Source organism: Cylas formicarius, unplaced genomic scaffold (assembly GCF_029955315.1).
Source record: "Cylas formicarius isolate icCylForm1 unplaced genomic scaffold, icCylForm1.1 PGA_scaffold_7__23_contigs__length_41026272, whole genome shotgun sequence".
Classification (NCBI taxonomy): Eukaryota; Metazoa; Arthropoda; class Insecta; order Coleoptera; family Brentidae; genus Cylas; species Cylas formicarius.
In genome coordinates this window covers 37,232,826-37,251,334 of record NW_026844352.1, presented here as the reverse complement: position 1 = coordinate 37,251,334, position 18,509 = coordinate 37,232,826, and the positions used below count along the sequence as shown (strand labels likewise).

General features: G+C 36.1%; 1 protein-coding gene across 1 annotated transcript in view; it reads left to right on the top strand.

Moving 5' to 3' along the window:
- Nucleotides 1-495: 495 nt before the first annotated feature.
- LOC132705139 (uncharacterized) overlaps nt 496-18,509 on the top strand; it is a 32,578-nt gene continuing 14,564 nt past the window's right edge. Inside the window, exons 1-9 of the mRNA XM_060675573.1 lie at nt 496-788; nt 2,974-3,220; nt 4,377-4,762; nt 7,404-7,870; nt 11,413-11,568; nt 11,626-12,065; nt 13,838-14,054; nt 15,362-15,440; nt 17,243-17,584. Coding sequence (XP_060531556.1) covers nt 3,006-3,220; nt 4,377-4,762; nt 7,404-7,870; nt 11,413-11,568; nt 11,626-12,065; nt 13,838-14,054; nt 15,362-15,440; nt 17,243-17,584 — 2,302 coding nt within the window. The 5' untranslated portion in view covers nt 496-788; nt 2,974-3,005. The remainder of the gene's footprint in view (nt 789-2,973; nt 3,221-4,376; nt 4,763-7,403; nt 7,871-11,412; nt 11,569-11,625; nt 12,066-13,837; nt 14,055-15,361; nt 15,441-17,242; nt 17,585-18,509) is intronic.

Here is an 18,509-nt window from a genome sequence, read left to right as displayed (position 1 = left end):
AAACTTTTATTTTTTCAAATCTTTCTTGGAACCAACAAAATCTGATATTCTAAATTTTTTCTCCGGCTGATTGGTTAATAAGAGCTTTCGGCGTTAATCAACATGACGGCTGACAGTTCGTCAGTTGGGCAGTTTTCAGTTTGGATGGGGCATTTTTCTTTCAAAATATGGCCAGGATTTAAAAAAACTTTTAGAAAAAGAACGAGTTCAGTGCGCGTTAATCGCTGCTTAGAAAGAAAATGGAACAAAGTGCGGGTTTGTTTATATGAAATACTCGAGGGGCCGTTAATCAAAAGAATGGTAGTCAATGGCAGTTTGTCAATAACAGTTCGAAGTATTTTCAAACAGTGGTCGAAATCAAGGTTGGCTGCGACGTCAAATGACATTACCGCTGTCAGATGTCATCTGGCTAAAGCGTGAAAGTGGCTATTTCGTAGCGGGTAAAACCCGGCACTCCGGCACTGTGGCGGCGTCACTCCGGTTTCAGGCGTCGGTTCGGGTAAATCATTCTTCGAATGTTGTTCAGTGTTTGCCGGGAGGTTTACACGTGAAGCGCTCATTCGTTCGGTACCCGGCTCACTTTCTAATCAAAACATACACTCACAACTCGACAACTTCCAAATTAAAACTCTTCCGTACGAATAATGGAAGTTTCCGGTAACTAGTTGTGAAACACGCCAAAGTTTCGTTTTCCCGGAAAGTTCGAAAGGTGATTTGTTTTGAATTCCGGGAAACCGGCAACTTCGCTTTTTATACGGCTACCTTCTTTTAAAATTTTCGTGAATAACGTAAGTCGTTCCTCTTAAAATGGTTTTTAATTTTGTTCCGTCTTGTTAAAAAAAAAAAATATTTTAAATACGACTTTAGCTTTTTTATTTTGCATTGGATTTCGATTTACCGAGAACCTCATCCCCCATGTGAGTAATATAGCCGTTAAATCAAAAACTACTGCTTGATCCAAAAATAAATCACCCTGAACCAGTGATGGATTTTTATTTGTCTATAAATTATGAAGCTCACGTGTGTGTTTTCTTAACATTTTTATTTTTGAATCCCTCTAATATTTTAATTTGTGTAGCAGACGGGATTTTTAAAAGAAAAGCTGCAATTTTCGCCAAAAGCGTTGTTGCGATTGAAAAGAATTTCTCTATTAAAAAGAAGATGGGGCAATATTTAAGATCCTTAATTGATATTCGTGAATATTGAAGAAAATGATTAGAGGAAAATATATGAAGATTAGTGCTTTTTGCAGCAGCTCACACACAATTTTTCGTCATAAAGATTTATTGACCCTCGCGATTGATTGAAACTCAATTGATATCTCGAAAACATATGGTTTCAATTTATTGATTCGCACTCGTATATAAAAAAGATTTTTTTCGAATTTGTCGGATACTAATTACGAATTCTAAAATTTGATAAATCAACCCTTACGAAACAGTTTTGGTAAATTCAGACGATAAAAAAATTTATCTCGCCACCGCGCACTGCGATTGGTAAAACGTAATATTTAGACGGTAATTTTCAACCGGGTATATTAGAGCGAATGGAAAGAAAATCTGGGAAAAATCTTACGCCGACTTTTATCGATCTCCCGCCTCGTTCGGATTTTGGCACGCGATTTAAAATCACGCACCTGCGATCGAATGAGATCCTATGCAATTATTATTACGCCTTAACAATTATTTCCCCGAATGTTTTCGCTAAGTTTGTGTAGGATTTCATTGATTTTATTTTTGTTTGATTTTAAAGATATAGGGCGTTCGATTTGGCAACATCGTAAGCAAAAACTGGAAGTGAAACTAAGAAATTTTGTGAAAAAGCATGTTAATATATGCTATAAATTGTTAAAAAGTGATACTTTATAAAAGAGAAAACAAAACAAAAACAACCAAATACATGTTTTTTTTTTCATTTTAAAATGAGTATTAATTGAAGAAACTAATTAAACATATACTTGCTATTTGCTATATCCTTTTTATTTTTTGAGCCCTTGTATGTAGCACGGTGAAGTTTGAGGTTGACATGCGTAAATAAAATGTTTAATTTTTGACAAACAATATCTCAAAATGTCAAAATGTGAAACTTATTTTAAAGGACTTTTCACGTTCTATTTGCATACCAATGTTGAAAACATTTGATTCGTCAGATTTTGCAAAACAGTCAGATGAATGGTTGCAAATGTTTTATTACTTTTCTTCATTCATTCTCTAATTCTGTATCCACATACAACCTCACAGTTATCATTATTATTTGTATTAAATTAAATTGTTTCTCAAATTGCATTTATTTAATTTTTAAACGTCATTTGATTCGATTGATTGATTTTGCAAGACAAAAAAATAAATAAATGCATTTTTAATGACAATTTAATTTAATATAAATAATAATTATAATTAATTATTATATTATATTTATAAAACATTTGCAACCATTCATTTGCCAGTTTTGCAAAAACTGACGAATCAAATGCTTTCAAGATTGGTATGAGAATAGAACGTGGAATGTCCTTTAAAAAGAGGTATCACATGACCCCCCTCTTATCATTTTACCATTTAAAAAGTTTTTAAAATGGCGCCCTGCTGTCATTTTGACATTTTGAGATATTTTTTATTTAAAAAATCAGACATAATAAAACAAAAGTATAATAAAATGAAAGAATAAAAGGGATGTCCCAACATTTTGCGCGGGTACTGTTTATTTCAATATATTTAAGTATTTTGCTCGTATTTTTCTATGTTTTCGAAGATTTCACAATATGTACACATTTTAGTTCCATAAAAAGTATAAACGGTTTCCTAAACGAAATGTTTTCTTAATTAATAACTTAATAAATCTTGTTTTGACCACTTTAGTATTTATTCAATTTTTCTAAAAACAGTGTTGGTTTTGACTCGAATATTCCATTTTCCCTGTTCTTTAAGCCATATTTCCATAAAAGCTTTTTTAACGTAGAGGTAAAATCTCATTCAGATTAAACGAAACGAAGCCGTATCGGGCGAAACATGTGCGAGATGTATACGCTTCCGGTGGTATACAGCGGGGATGAAAGTGGTGAAGAAAAGAGTCTTTGGGACTCGAGCGAAATCATCGAAGACAAGGTCATATTGGAAACGGAAATTACGCTGAGAAGCGGACCGAACATTACGATGAAAATCCACGAGGAAAGCCGGCCCGGCAGCGGCATCAGCAGGACATTTGAAAGCGAAGAGGATTCGAGGTATTTAATTTGTTTTATAAAAGAAAATTGATATTTTCGTAGAGAAGGAATAATTTTTTGAGCATGCCTCTACATTTCACCCAGTAATCTTCAATTTGAGCCATGCAATTAACTCGTTTCCCCAAAACATCTAACGAGATCTAGGTATATTTTGAGAAAATAATGGCGTAAAAAAGCTGCATTCTAACTTATTGACGATTTGTCAACGGCCAAGTTGGTTGTTGAATGCCACAACTTCATTCTCAACATTTTTTTCATAGTTGCTTCATAAGTGTATGTATTAGACAGTGCTTCTGTGTCTCTGGTATAGCCTATCGGACAAAAGTAGAGCAACAAATATATTTTTTTAGTAATTTTTAAATAAAAAAAAATTTGGTTCATATTTTTTGCTAGTTATGATAAAATACTTTCCTTGCGTAGCAAGCCATTTTTCACAACATTTTGGGTGTACCAGAAGTTAGTTGGTGAAAGCTAAATAATAATTAATATAAAATTTGACGAAAAAGAAGGCGACAAAAGTAAAGCAACAAATTGTATTTAACAGTGTTTTATTTTATTTTATTTCAAAAAGTTGTATTTAACAGTATTGTATTGTTTTCTATTTAAAAAAAAAACATTAAACAGACATTTTAGTACAATCATAATAATTAAAATTATGCCTTAATAATTTATAGAATATAGATTATTGAGAATTACCTGCTGGCAACTGCGCGGCATTGACTCTATCAACTGACTTGAGTGACACTGCTTGTTAAATGAATGAATCTAATTTATAATAATAAAAGGTGCCTTGAATGTCTCCATATCGATCATCAAATGACCATATAGAATAATGGCAGCTAAGCATGTTTTATATTCAACGTGGTTTCTATGATCCTACCAGAAATTGGTCTGCTAGCAACATTGCTAAGAACGAAATAATATACGAATAACGAATAGGTCACTCATTTGTTTATTTTACTACATTACTTACTGCTAACTACTTAACTCGAGTTTGTATTTTCACAAGACCGCGTAAAGAAAAATGAAATGAAGCGATTATTAGCAATTATATTCAATCACCATTTAGGGTTTGTTGGGTTTCTTTATAAACGAAAACCTAAAGATACCTGTTTTAAAAGTGTAACGATTTGGGTGAATAAAAAAATCTTTCTAGGAAAATCGGCGTCATCAAGGTGCTGGAGACGGACAGCGAGAGTGATTTCTACGAGGAGTGCCGAAAGAGTCCCAGAAAAGTTAGGTTCGGCGGCGAATCGGTCAAAATGCGGACTCCGGAAAGCGACAGCAGCAATCCGGCGGATGACGACGTTTCGTCAATAAAAATCACGGTCACGGACGCCGTCTCCGTTCGAACCCGAAGGAGTTTGATACCGGTAAGGGTAGTCTCACTTCCGTCAACCCCTACAAAGGAAATAGCGTCGAAGGCACGCGCGAAATTGCACAAATCGACTCCGAATTTAGTCGGCAGAACTGGCGCGAGCCCTTCTCGGATACCTAGAAGGAAACGCGCGCTGAAGGAGACAGAAAATACCGAAATTAGAGGTGAGTCGAAAGTGCTGAAAGCAAACAATGTTAGGTGAACAATAGACGAATTGAGCATAAAAGAGAAAACTTCTAAAATATGGCGAATAAATTTGGAGTTATCAATTGGAAGGTTGAAATTGTTAGAAATGCAATAAGGGTTTAGTTATCAAAAAGATGCGTTTTAAAAGTTAAATAAGTAACAATCAATCGTAAGTATTATTAAAAAGGCTAAGAAAACGAATTGTTTCATGTAGTAGCATACGCTAGAATACAAGAACGATCATTATTCTTCAAAAAGTTTTTTTATTATAGTTCTTAGTTAAAATCAAGTTGCTAAGAGTATGAAATTTTATTGTTCACAGTACAGCTGGTAATAACTTGAATTCATATGAAAAGTTAAATAACAAAATAAACTATAGTATTAGAAATAAACTCGACTCTATGGGAGAGAATTTTTTTTTTCGTAGCTGATTTTAATGAAATTTTATACAAAGTTTTATGTCAATGTTAATTTTTTAAATGTGTTTAAAGAAAAATATTTTCAATAACTTATTTAAAATGAAACACAGTAATTCGTCGTTTTATATTGGGTTGTTCGGAAAGTCATTTCGTTTTTTTTTGGGGAACATGATAGACGGTTTTCGTATAATGAATAAATATTTCATTAAATTATATATTGGCCATTCTGGTCCAACACCTTTTGCCATCTTTCTGGCAGTAACATAATTCCCCTCTCATAAAAGTTTTGGTCCTTGCTGGCAACAAACTGGTTCAGGTGGTTTTTGACATCTTCATTTGAGGTAAAGGTTTTGCCATCCAAAAAATTTTGCAGGGACCGGAACAAATAGTAGTCGGAAGGCGCCAGATCTGGAGAATATGGTGGATGTTGCAGTACGTCCCATTCAAGCTGTAAAAGTTTTTGGCGAGTGACTAAACTTGTGTGAGGTCTCGCATTATCCTGGTGGAACACTACACCCTTTCTGTTGATTAATTCGGGCCTCTTCTCTTTAAGTGATACATTCAATTTGTCCAGTTGATGACAATAGACTTCTGAATTAATCAGCTCAAAAAAAAAACGATTCCTTTTACATCCCACCAAACGGAGAGCATCACCTTTTTTTGGTGAATGTTGGCTTTTGACACGTTTTGAGCCGGTTCATCTTTTCTGCTCCATGACATCTTGCGTTTAACATTGGTGTATACAACGCATTTTTCGTCCCCAGTAATAATCCGCTTCAAAAATGGATCATTTTCTTGACGTTTGAGGAGCGAATCACACACGTCAACGCGACGACACAAATTTCGCTCCGTAAGGACATGGGGCACCCACACATCGAGCTTCGAGGTTAAGCCCATGCCTTTCAAATGGCCATAAACAGTCGAATTCGACAAATTTAATCTCTCACCGATCTCTCGTGTGGTTATTCGCCGATTTGCATCAACTAATGCCTTTATCGCATCTTTGTCAGCTTCGACCGGCTTTCCAGACCGTGGTGCATCTTCGACATCAAAATTGCCGGATCGAAATTTTGCAAACCAGTTCTGGCACTGGCGTACTGTTAACACGCCTTCTCCATACACATCCGTCAATTTTTTTCTCGCTTGGACAGCATTTTTACCTTTTCTGAAGTAAAAAAGTAAAATATGACGAAAATGCTGCTTATTGCTCTCCATATTTAAAAGGGCACCAACCAAAAACTACTGCGTAGAATTAATAGAACTTTTTCACACACAAGCCTTGCAATATCAGCTCTCAAGACATATAATGGTTATGCGGCTTAAGTGTGAAGTTGGTTTCGAAAAAACGTAATTAAGTCCTCTGACGGGAAAAAACGAAATGACTTTCCGAACAACCTTATAGTAGTATAGTAGTTCGTTTTATAGATATTAACAATACCTTTTTCCACTAAATGAAAATCATTTTTTTAGGTCTTTATCATGCAGGGTGTTATAAAATTATGCGGTTAAGTTTGTACCTTAACCCACACTTGATAAACATGCTCAATATATTTCAAGAATACTATTTAAAAGCGTCACTACTAGTGTACTAATATTACAAACACACTAAATATGCTAGATATATTTCAAGAATACTATTTTAAGGGGTCGCTGCTAGTGGACATCATATTACATTTTAACTAAATTATATCAAGTATTTTAAAATTTTGTAAAAAAACAATTTTGAGCATGCCCCGTCTGAATTCCCGAGGTTTCCTATATTTCATGTAAACCTCATTTCCATTAAAAATTAATAAATAATAAATAAAATTAAAAACTTTTATTATAATTTTTTTCAAATGATTTATAAGTGACCGACATTTTATACTATGACTGACAAACGATTTCCTTTCACTTCCTAACCGTTCGCGAAAGAAAATTGGTGGCCGTCGCACAAAACAAATCTAAATGTAAATGTTTCTGTATCTGATTAACACGGTCTAAAGGACACAATGCAGAGGCGGTTGTTGGTCGGTTTTGATTAATAATAGCCCCAAAAATAGGGAATGGGGTTTTGTGGAGAGGCCCTTGAAAAGAATTATTCGATATAAATGAGGTCGAGTTTCTAAGTAGCTTTGCGTTGATAAACTATGCGTTTTGATTAAGTCGAATATTAGCCAAAAAATTATTAAGAAACTGTCACCTTATTTCTTTTTTTTAGTAAATTTTACGCACAATGCGACAGAGGTCGCCAAAATGAAGCCGGTCAAAGACCCGTCGTTTGATGATAAACCAACCAAACTCGCACTCCCCAAGGCCCGAGTTTTGAAACAAAGTAGGATGAATTCTTTGTCGCCGTCGCCTGTGCACAATGAAATCGAAGTTTTCCACAATCTCACGCGCAGTCCCGAACGCGAGAAGAAAATCGGCGGCGACTCTCCGAAAGAATTAGAGCCATCTTATAGTTTCGGCGTGTTCGGGCAAAGCGGTGATGATAAAGTGGAGGAAACGCGAGATGAAGTCGGCGCTTATGACAGTTTTCAAGTCGTTCCCGTAGAAAAACAGGAGGATGAGGTCGAGAAGCAAGAATCGTCATCGGTGGTAATCGAAGAAATCGTAGATGAGCAACCGAGCGACGTCGTGCGAAACAACGACCTGCGAAAATCGTTGTCTTCTTTTACTAGCGAGGTAAGATAGCACCAACGATTAAGTAAGTACCTAATAGGTATATAATTAAATCTCACTTAATCACGGACTTTTTTTACCTTAAATTATCTATGAATATAATAATAACCATTACAATGCCTCTCAGGCATTTTCATATCCAATGAAATGATCTTTTGAATATGCCCCTAGATTTCACAAACTAACCTGCACACACATACACTTAACTCTTTTTGCTCTCAAAGTTTAATGGGATCTTTAGCAATATTTTGACAACATACTCTCCGAAGGATGCCACATCTAATCTGAAAACTGTTGAATGGACAAACTTTCAAAACTGTCAAAAGCAAGATTTGGAATGACGGGTCCTATTGGTTGACAGCGAGATTTGAAATGGCTCGTACATGCGCATATTGAAAGTCCCTTCTCAAGATTATTTGATGTCTACAATACTATAAATAGTATTTAAATGATTTAAACTTCTGGAGATTAGCAAAACGAACATGTCCAATAAATATGACATCCTTTTCATGTTGATGGTATCAGACCATTTAAAGTACTAATATTACCGACATTTTTAAATAGTTTATACTTTATTTATAACCGCGCCCTCGTTTTGTAAAATGAAGTATAATTTTTTCTAACAGAATAGTCCTTTCTTATCGCCCTAGCTTGTTTTATTATTTTCACTGACGAATCGACTATAACAATTTTTTATTGTCTGTGGCAAAATGAGGATCAAATTCCTCTAGCGGGGAATAAAGAGGACATGAATTCTTACACTAACCAGGTTTTCCAATAAAGGCCAAAACTCTATTTGTTGTTGTGGTCGATGTACGGAAATAAGGCGTTTTTGTTTCTTTGCAAAATGCTAAAAAGCTTTGCTCGTAGGGGTCCCATTATGCAATTTGCCGCCGCGCCGGTGTAATTTGAAATATCGAGGTCAGACGTGTAAAGTAGCCTTCCGGATCACGTCAGTTTAATGCAAATATTTGAATGGGCGATCGAAACGAAAATGCGAAAGTTCGCAGTTCTACAATTTCCAGGGAAATCTGTGCGTTTACGGCCGCTTATCATCGCCCGGTTCGACCTAAATTTATATCGCGTTTGAAGGAAAAAAATGGGTTAATTAACTCGAAATGGAACAAAAATCCTTATCGCTCGATTTTGGTACGAAGTTTTTAAAACTAATATTTGGCCACTCGACAACACCAGTATAACGGGATTAAATCTAAATCCTGAAAGTTGAGTTGGAATGCTGTATTTGTGGTCAACGAATTCGTCCTTAAAGTGGTCTGTATTGAATTGAGCCCAATGTACCTTTGCCTCGTCTGCTAGCACGAAACACTCCTGTAATGAGCTGGAGTCATAATGGATATAATGATGCATGCATTATTAGCCACCGGAACGTGGCGTCAACATCGGTATTTTTTGAATACCGAATGTTGCTGCCGGTTGTCGACCTTTGTATCAATTATTCATAACCCTGGTCCGGTCACCCTTTCAATGTAAACAGTAATTAGTCTGATAATTGGATCCTGACGAATTGAAGCTTTAATTAAATTAAAACAACAATCACACAATACGTAGGTAGAGACTATTCCTATTCCTTTTAGAGTAGTTCTTACTAGGTTCTTTTGCTTCCCAGCTGTTTCACCAAAGTTCTTCCACTGAGCGACATCCTTGTAAGGGGTGTTTTTTTTTTCGATGTATAAAACTTTAAGTTGCAATAAAACAACGATGGGTTATTCGATTGACATGAATTTTATTTATCCGACCATATCACCGCCACGGCTGGCGCGGATGTAGTCCAATCTGGAAGTCCAATTTTCGGCAATAACACGGCGAATGTTGTCTTCCAAATGGTCAAGCGTTTGTGGCTTATCCGCATAGACCAATGACTTTACCGCAGAAAGTAGTCTAGCGGTGTTCAATCACAAGATTTTGGAGGCCAATTCACAGGTCCAAAACGTGAAAATAGGGGGTCACCAAACGTGTCTTTCAATAAATCGATTGTGGCACGAGCTGTGTGACATGTTGCGCCGGCTTGTTGAAACCACATCTCCTGGACATCATGGTTATTCAATTCAGGAATGAAAGAGTTAGTAATCATAGCTCTATACCGATCACCATTGACTGTAACGTTCTGGCCATCATCGTTTTTGAAAAAGTACGGACCAATGATTCCACCAGCCCATAAAGCGCACTAAACAGTCAGTTTTTCTGGATGTAACGGTGTTTCGACATACACTTGAGGATTAGCTTCGATCCAAATGCGGAAGTTTTGTTTGTTGACGTAGCCATTCAACCAGAAGTGCGCTTCATCGCTTATGAAAATCGGGAACAACGGCAATCTCGTTTTGGGCCATTCGACGAATTTACGCCTTACTTGATGATCGTTTGGCTTCATTCTTGCACGAGTTGGATTTTGTAAGCACGTAAACCAAGATCCTTCCGCAAAATCTTCCATAAAGTGGATGGAAACAGATCCAATTCCTGTGCTCGATGGCGGATGGACTCATTCGGGTCTTCCTCAATGCTACGCTCTACAGAAGCAATAGCTTCTTCTCTACGCACCGTACGGCGTCTCTGGGGATGCGAGTAATTAATAAGAGTAAACGTGGTGGGAAAACGTTCCATAGTTAATCGAATTAACTGCTCTGATGGACGATTTTGTCGACGATGAAATGGACGTAGTGCGCGATACGTATTCCGCACAGAACCATTATTTTCGAAATAAAATTGCACTATTCGCAAGCGTTGTTCAGGCGTGAGTCTATTCATGATGAATTGCCAAATAAAACTGAGAATAAATCACTTGATAGCTGTTAAATCGGTCGCCATCTTGAACAGTAATGCCAACTTAAAGTTCTATACATCGAAAAAAAAAACATCCATTACATAATTGCTGATATTTCTTCGTCGGTATTATATTACCTTCAAGCACTTAGAATTGTGATTAAGACTTTCTTAAGACTAATCTTTGCTTCATGAACTGAAAAGTCACCAACTGGGTAACTATGTGGTATGGTAGGTTTAGAACTCTTGTTCGCAATAGAGGTCCACCGTAGACTCGTCGCGCGTCTACGTTGGCGCAACAAAAAATGCGTTTTTTGTCAAATATGGTAGACATTTAACTGTAGGGAAACCACCGGAACCGGAACTGAATTTTTAAAGTGGTCTATTAAAAAAACTAAACCCACGTCTTTCTTGCACAATGGCCAGTATTAATTTTTTTTTGTCTTAAGCATCTCTGACTATAAAGAGTATAAAGAAAGTATTAACAACTCCTCCTCCCACGCATTTCTTGAATGCTGTAGTCTTATATATCGTCTGCCACATCTTCTGTGCGTTTCATTTCCTTCTGAATAAACAGCACTTGTTTGAAAACGATCAGCCGTAGAATAAAACATCGAAACAACTGTTGAGTAACAACTAGCAATTTATTCTGATATTTTGAGAGCAACGGCGATCAAATATTCGAAACCAAAGCGGAGCGTTCAAACACGATTAAGTGATAAATTCTGGAACCACGTGTTTGGTGATCAAATAATATCTGGCGGTAGGACGAGATTTGGGCGAAATCTGAAGCGCTGGACGACTTGGTGAAGATGCTTAAGGAGCCTGGGACGTGCGAAAGTCTCGAAGCAGGACCTGCGGCCCTTTTATTCGAAGCACTATTTGCCTGCCACCATCGAGACAGGCTGCATTCTTTAGCAGACGTGAGTAATTTTCAGACCGAGCTAGGCGAAGGAAGGTAATCCGCGTAACTTTTCAAGGACGCTCTGAACATCCTGGTGGACGGGGCAAGGTCGAATGTGCTAGAAGGTTGCCTGCCTCGTCTAGCGTTGGGGTTTTGCAAAATGGGGGCGCCCTCTGGGGTGCGCTTGGCCATAGCAGCAATGAAAAAAGTGTCGTCCAGGACAGTGCAATCGGAAGTGCTCGAAAAGGGTATGGGTCACCGAACCAGGGAAGGCGCTCTCCAGATTTTGATGGCCTGCGTCCGCCTCTTTCCCAGTTCCGATGTCGACGTCGGTCGGATCGCGGAACGTGCGTCGATCGCACTGAAGGACAGAAGAAGAAAAGTGCGCCACGCCGCTTTGGAAGTTTTGGCGGCCATTGCGCAGCTGACATCAAGCTTCGACGTACTGCGCGCGGTCGTTGAAGCTACTCGGGAGTTTCCGGATCACGAAGATGTTGTTCGGGTCGTGAGGACTAGGTGAGTAGTGCTAGTAAGAGAGTTAGCGACCGATGGGGTAGAAATATTTGGCCTTTAATGTAAAAGAAAAAATTAAAGACTTCCTGGTGCCCTTTCTTACCGAATTTGAAATCGTTTTTTTTTCAGCACATTAATCTCGTATATCAGAGGAGGAGTGACAAAATTAACATATTAATAATAATAAAAATAACGCTTTATTGTCTAACAAGCAGATTCTGTCCAATTACAAGACAATATTTTGGCCACACCATTGACAAGCAAAAGTAGATAAAATAAATATATTTGTGTTTGTATTTGTATTGTATCAATCCAGAAGTAATAGAAATGACACAATTGACACCTGCAAATTTTATCTTTAAGGAAATTTCCTAGAGTACAACGGAAAGAGAATTTGGAGAAAATACATACAAAATATTTTTTAAGAACCTGCAAAAGTTTGCCATATATAATTTTATATTTCATGTCAGTTGTAATCTGTTTTGAACCTACAAAAATAGTTCCTTCCTTTATAATGCGGATAAAACTATGTAAAAAAATTAAAAAAGTTTCAAATTATTTTTTTATTTAACTAATAAGTCGAGGTTAATAGTATATTATGCAACAAGTGCGGTAAACGGCATTTGACTCACGAGTTTATTTGACACGAGTGGAGCCCAGCCGAGCGAGTGTTTAATAAACGAGTGAGTTAAAAAGTTTTTCTACTCCCGTCAATTTCCTTTCCCACGAATCCGAGCCATTTCCGGAATTTTACAGATATTTCCCACGCTTTGAATTTTGACGTTTGTCAATTCTGACGGTCATGTCAGTGAATGTATTCGTCTTGTTTTACGAAAATGTACCCAAAAACTAACGGTCGTAGAAAAAGTATAGTATGCAACACGTTCGGTAAACTTTTTAACTTAAATGCCGTTTACCGCACTTGTTGCATAATATACTATTACCGAACGTGTTGCATACTATGCTTTTTCTACGACCGTTAGTTTTTGGGTACATTTTCGCAAAACAACACGAATACATTCACTAACATGACTGTCAGAATTAACAAACGTTCAAAGCGTGGGAAATATCTCCGAAAATATCCGATTGCTTCCAAATCCGTGCGGTAAAATCCCGGAAATGTCCGAAGTGGCTCGGATTCATGGGAAACGAAACTGACGTGGTGAAGTGACGCTTCTCGCACGCTAGATCGGTGGGTAATTCGGTATTTTAAAGACGGGAGTAGAAAAACTTAATTACAGTTATGTAGATTTGTGTTGTGTTTAAAAAAAGCTGAATATCAGTGCTAAAAAGCACACACACAGCACACCAGGTGCAATTTCTGCAAATTTGCAGTCATTTATTAATTACGGACGGTAAATCAATACTGAAGGATCAAATAGAAATGTTAAAGTCACTGCGTTATCCAGAATTCAGATTCAGTCCACATACGAATATTTGTTTAAAAAGATGTACCTGAATTTAAAATCTCTTTCAACTTATCATCATAATTAAAATAGAAGAAATAAAATAGCATCCAAGAACAAGCTGTTCAAGTGTTTGTTATCAAATCAGTAATTCTTTTTCATGGCATGACATGTCCCATCCGTTAAGGTATTACTTAAATGTTGTTAGATTTTTTTTGTTAATACTTTTTCTTCCTTTTGTATAAGCAATTGAAAGCTCATACACAACAATCTGGTATAATTCTATCTCTCCTAATATATTGTTCATTTGATTTAAGGAAAACCTTTATTATTATTATTACAATTAATATTTACTCGAGTCATTTTTAGATTGTCTAGAAAACAATTGCCCACTGTTGAAATGGATGGATCCGTAAGATACGCATCGCCGGTGGACCCTATCGAGATGGAATGGTTATCCGGATCTTGTTTGAAACTCTCCAATAAGGTTCAGTCTTCCACGCCCACTTCTTCCGCGTCTTCTGGCACCCCATCAGTCAATTATTGGATGCGTAATTCGAGGCATGCTGCCGACCACGCGTCAGACGTAAGTCTTAGGTTCCGTTTAGTGTCATGATATCTCTATTTGTCCTGAAAATGTCCTGTTAATCTCGTATATCCGAAAATATTTCTTGATTTTTTTTCACTAAGTTAAAAAAAAATAATTAGTAATATTAAAACGGATTTTTTTTAAAATTTTATTATGTTTATTTTTATTATTTGTTATTGTAATTTTTACTATGTCATAAAAATGGGGAAAACCCCGAGTATAAATTTCCTTTTTTTTTACATTACGACTTATATTTCAATATCACGCGTGGCGTTTCAGCTTGGGAATTCTTCGAAAGTGTTTTTGTAGCGGATTATTTGCACATGTACTTTGAGCAAAAAGGAGCCAAAATTTCCAGTAATTTAATTTTTATAGTTTTTTCGAAATACTTTTGGTAGAAAGTAAATCAACTTAAATTGGCGCTCGTCCGGATTTTCCGTTTTTTTAACTAGCCGTTTGTAGTCGTGAATTGCCTGAGTTTTGCTGATTTTTGATAGAAAAAGCAATTAGGGAAACTTGGAAAATTTATTTCGATTCAGTTCACGGTGATGGAAAGGGGTTAAGTTTTTGAATTTTGTACCGTTGATATTGAGATCGTTATAAAAATCGGGTTACTGTATTTTTTGAAATTCTCTCATACATAAAATTTAAAGTTCTTCGTATCATTCGATTCTCCATAATATAACAAAATGGATTTTCCATATTTAAATCCTAAATTCATTCTTAAATTATTGTATAAGATATTGCACTAACAAATAGGAGATGAATGATAATAAATAAATAATAATTAAAAACAGAAAAAAATGTTTCCTAACTATTGTCGCCATCATATCATAGATAAGGTACTCTATCACAAGTTTGTGTACAATTAAACATTTTGTAGTAAATATTCGCCCAAATCCTCTACGAGCGAAATCTAAAAACGGGCTCTATAACTATATACGACGTTCCAGAATGATTTGACCGCAAACTATCAGGAATGTCGTTTCCCATCGCTTTCGCTGACGCAGAAACAACTGTTGAACATGCGATATGAAATAGTTGATACTGCGGCACCGTAACTAACAAAATATCGATTAGCTGACCTCCCCCCGGTCCCCTCACAAACCGCCCTTTTCTTTATCGCCCGACTAGACACAAAGACTTATTCCTTAAGGTTGACATTTTTATCGGTCGATTGGGTGCATTATACGATGATCCTCTGCAGGCTATTCGCGTTACAGCCGCTGTCGTTAAATAATTTCGTGGTAATTTGCGGAAAATTTTTGTTTTTTTTTTTTTTTGGTAAATGTTCGAATTTTTAGGACGGCCCCGTCAACGGCCGGACTCAGGTGTGGGCTCTGGATCCGGTGTCTTTATCGAAACAGGACCAACACCGGAAAGGTAACGTACGCATCTCTTTATTTGAAAACCGCTTTTAGTAGAATTTTTAATGCAATGCAAACTGCTTTTCAATTTCAAATAATAATAAAGACATATATTTAAGGAAATTTTTTTTAATTTTTTTTTCATCGAAATGCCTAGGCAATTGTGACCACCTATCCTTTAAAGACCACCTAACCAATTATATTCAAGATCCAGTAAATGTTGAACTGCCTTCATAAGCAACATAAAAACCAAAAAGAATCTAGAAATTGAAAATGTTCTAAAAATACAATTTTTATACTCATTTTTCTTTTTGCATTAGAGTGTCTTTTTAGCGAATAATAGATGAAAATCGTCGTATAGGTGGTAAACGTTCTTAATAAATTTCCGTAATTTCCTTTTTTATAAGATATTTTGAAATTTTTTATGTTTTGTTTTTAAGCAGCATCGAGGATCCCCACTGCTTTTTTGGTTAGATTGTATACGTGAAATTTCGAAACTAACCAAATGCCTAAAAGAATAAACAGTTCGAAAGATCTAGTGGATAAAAAAATGATTTGAGCTAATCGAAAGAATGGGAACAAAATGTAAAAAAAAGCCCCGTAGCGCTCACCCGCATGCAGATTAAACGCGACAGTTAATTTCTCATGCCTACGGCCGAGCCACTTGCCACAGTCAGTGAAAACCATTCGACTGGTTTTTGTGTAAAACATGCAGCTTAATTTGTGCTTATATTTTAAAAAGCCACATTACTACGGTAGGAATATTTAGACGAGCCCCAAAAGTTCATGTTCTTGGTTCTAGAAATGTAATGAATATACCAGGTGTTTTAGTATTTTTGTATTTTAGCATTTAGGGACGTTCCAGTGGTGCGCAGTGAGTGCCGGTAAAATTGCATATTTTCCAAACCATATGTAATTTATAATTATTTTCCCTATTAACTATTTTTTTAATTTAGAAAATTTATGCGAAAACTGATGAAAATAAACATTTTCACACTACCATAAATATTGTTCATAATTCCGCTTATCGTAAAAGTAAAAATTCACATTTTCGTTACGAGGGTGTTTATTAATTGCATTCCGATTTTTACAAGTGCGAATCCTTTGGTGAGTTTGAGAAGTGTTAAATAAGAAATTTGATCATAATTTGGTTTATCCACGCATTTGATATCGAGCTCACGTGCATTGATTTAAAATTAATATTTGCAAAAAAATAATCTAAAAAATAAGAAAAAAATTTTTGGTTCTTATTTTCTTACATCAATTTTGCTCAGAAAATGAGTTTTCCAAAAATATCACTACTCAATAAATCAACACCAGGTGGCAAAAATTTGTATACACCTTATTCAGTAATCAATTTTCCATTTGCACGAAATTTGTTGATTGTGATTTGCAACAAATTTTAACAATATTTAAAAACATAAAACAATAACACATTTTGTTTTGTAACAACAGAAAAGTCTACCTAGCCGCGAAATTGTTGCAATTTATTCCTGATTCCTCTAATATTGTTTCGAATTTTTTGTCTCTACTTATTTATGCGATCTACGATGGAAGGTAATATACACTTTTAGTGAATCTCATTACTTGTACTATTACTATACCATAATATAATATATAATATATATCACAGAGAGTTTCCAAAATGTTAATTTCCATTTTTCCAGAAAATTTTATGCACCCGATATATGTGCAAGGAAAAAGAAAAAACGCACCTCCTAGTCATTAATCATTCATTTCTGCTCTAACTTTCTTTTCTCCGCTTATGCCGCTTATAATGTCGTAGTTTTCTACTAGATCACCCCTCTTTTCTTAAAGGACAAAACGGAGGCGTACTGCGTCCAGTATATATCCTCCAACCCGATGCTGTGGCCGCAGGAGGCAGGGGCCACAAAAAATACGATCGGGGTAGATCGTTCTCCCCGCCCGGGTATCAGAAAAATGGCAACCACGCGCCCAATAATAACCATCATCGTCCCGGTCCGTTTCAGCATCGCGCGCGCGCCGACGATGAGAGAGAAAATTTCTCCCAAAAGGATCCCTTCAGGAAGAGCTTCTCGTCGGACCAACTGTATTTCGACGAGAAAAGGGCGGCCAAGAGCGGCCGAGATCCCCCCTACTCGTTTTCGTTGTCCAGCAATTCGTCGACCACGTCCGCAGGTAAAAAAATCAATTAAAACATTTTCCAAAATTTCATTGGGCAATTAATTTAATTTAATTAAAATTCAATTTTTAAAATGCTGACAAATTATACTTAAATTAAAACACATATCTGAGGTTAATTAGTGAGAGGGTAACAAAATATAATTTTGCAATGATCGCAATCATTAAACAGGGTGAGCAACTTAAATGTAAACGTAAAGTTCAGATAAATTGCATTGGTATAGCAAGACGAGTATGGAGAATGACAGTAATATGACAGTGGCGTCACTATAGATAGTTTATTAGGATAACAAATATAATAATAATTATACAAGATTAAAACTATAGAGATAGGCAGATAAATGAAATATTAATTATTCTAAGATCAGGTAAATTAAAAGTTATATAAAAGTCAGATAATCAGGGGCTTTACAGTATTTTCCAGCATGTTATTAGCTTTCCACATGCTTTCTACTATTTCAATCACATATTCGTCGCACTTACTCCAGTGTTCACCATGCTTTACACAATTGCCACATTTGAAAAGTGGTGTTATGCTTTGCTACAAACTCTTTTACAAACTCTTTTACTTGAGAAGTAGTGGCGCATTATCCATGACTATAAGAAACCCAAAAGGAATAAGATGCATTTGCTGGAAGTATTCTTCAAAAACATTCACGTCTTTACAATAGTCTCCAGTTCGTTTTGATTGAAATACCACCACAAATCTAATTTTGCTACCAACGAGAGTTATTAATATTTTACATTCTCCCGAAGGTGCATTTATCCCAATGGGCCATCCTTCCGTGAAAGCTTCATTTACCCAAGTTTCATCCATATAATAGATATTCCTGCTTTCCATTCAAAACTCTTTAACTAATCTCAAATATCGTCGCCGCCAGTAAATAAATGATTTTCTATTTGGTGTTTTTTTTTAAAGAAA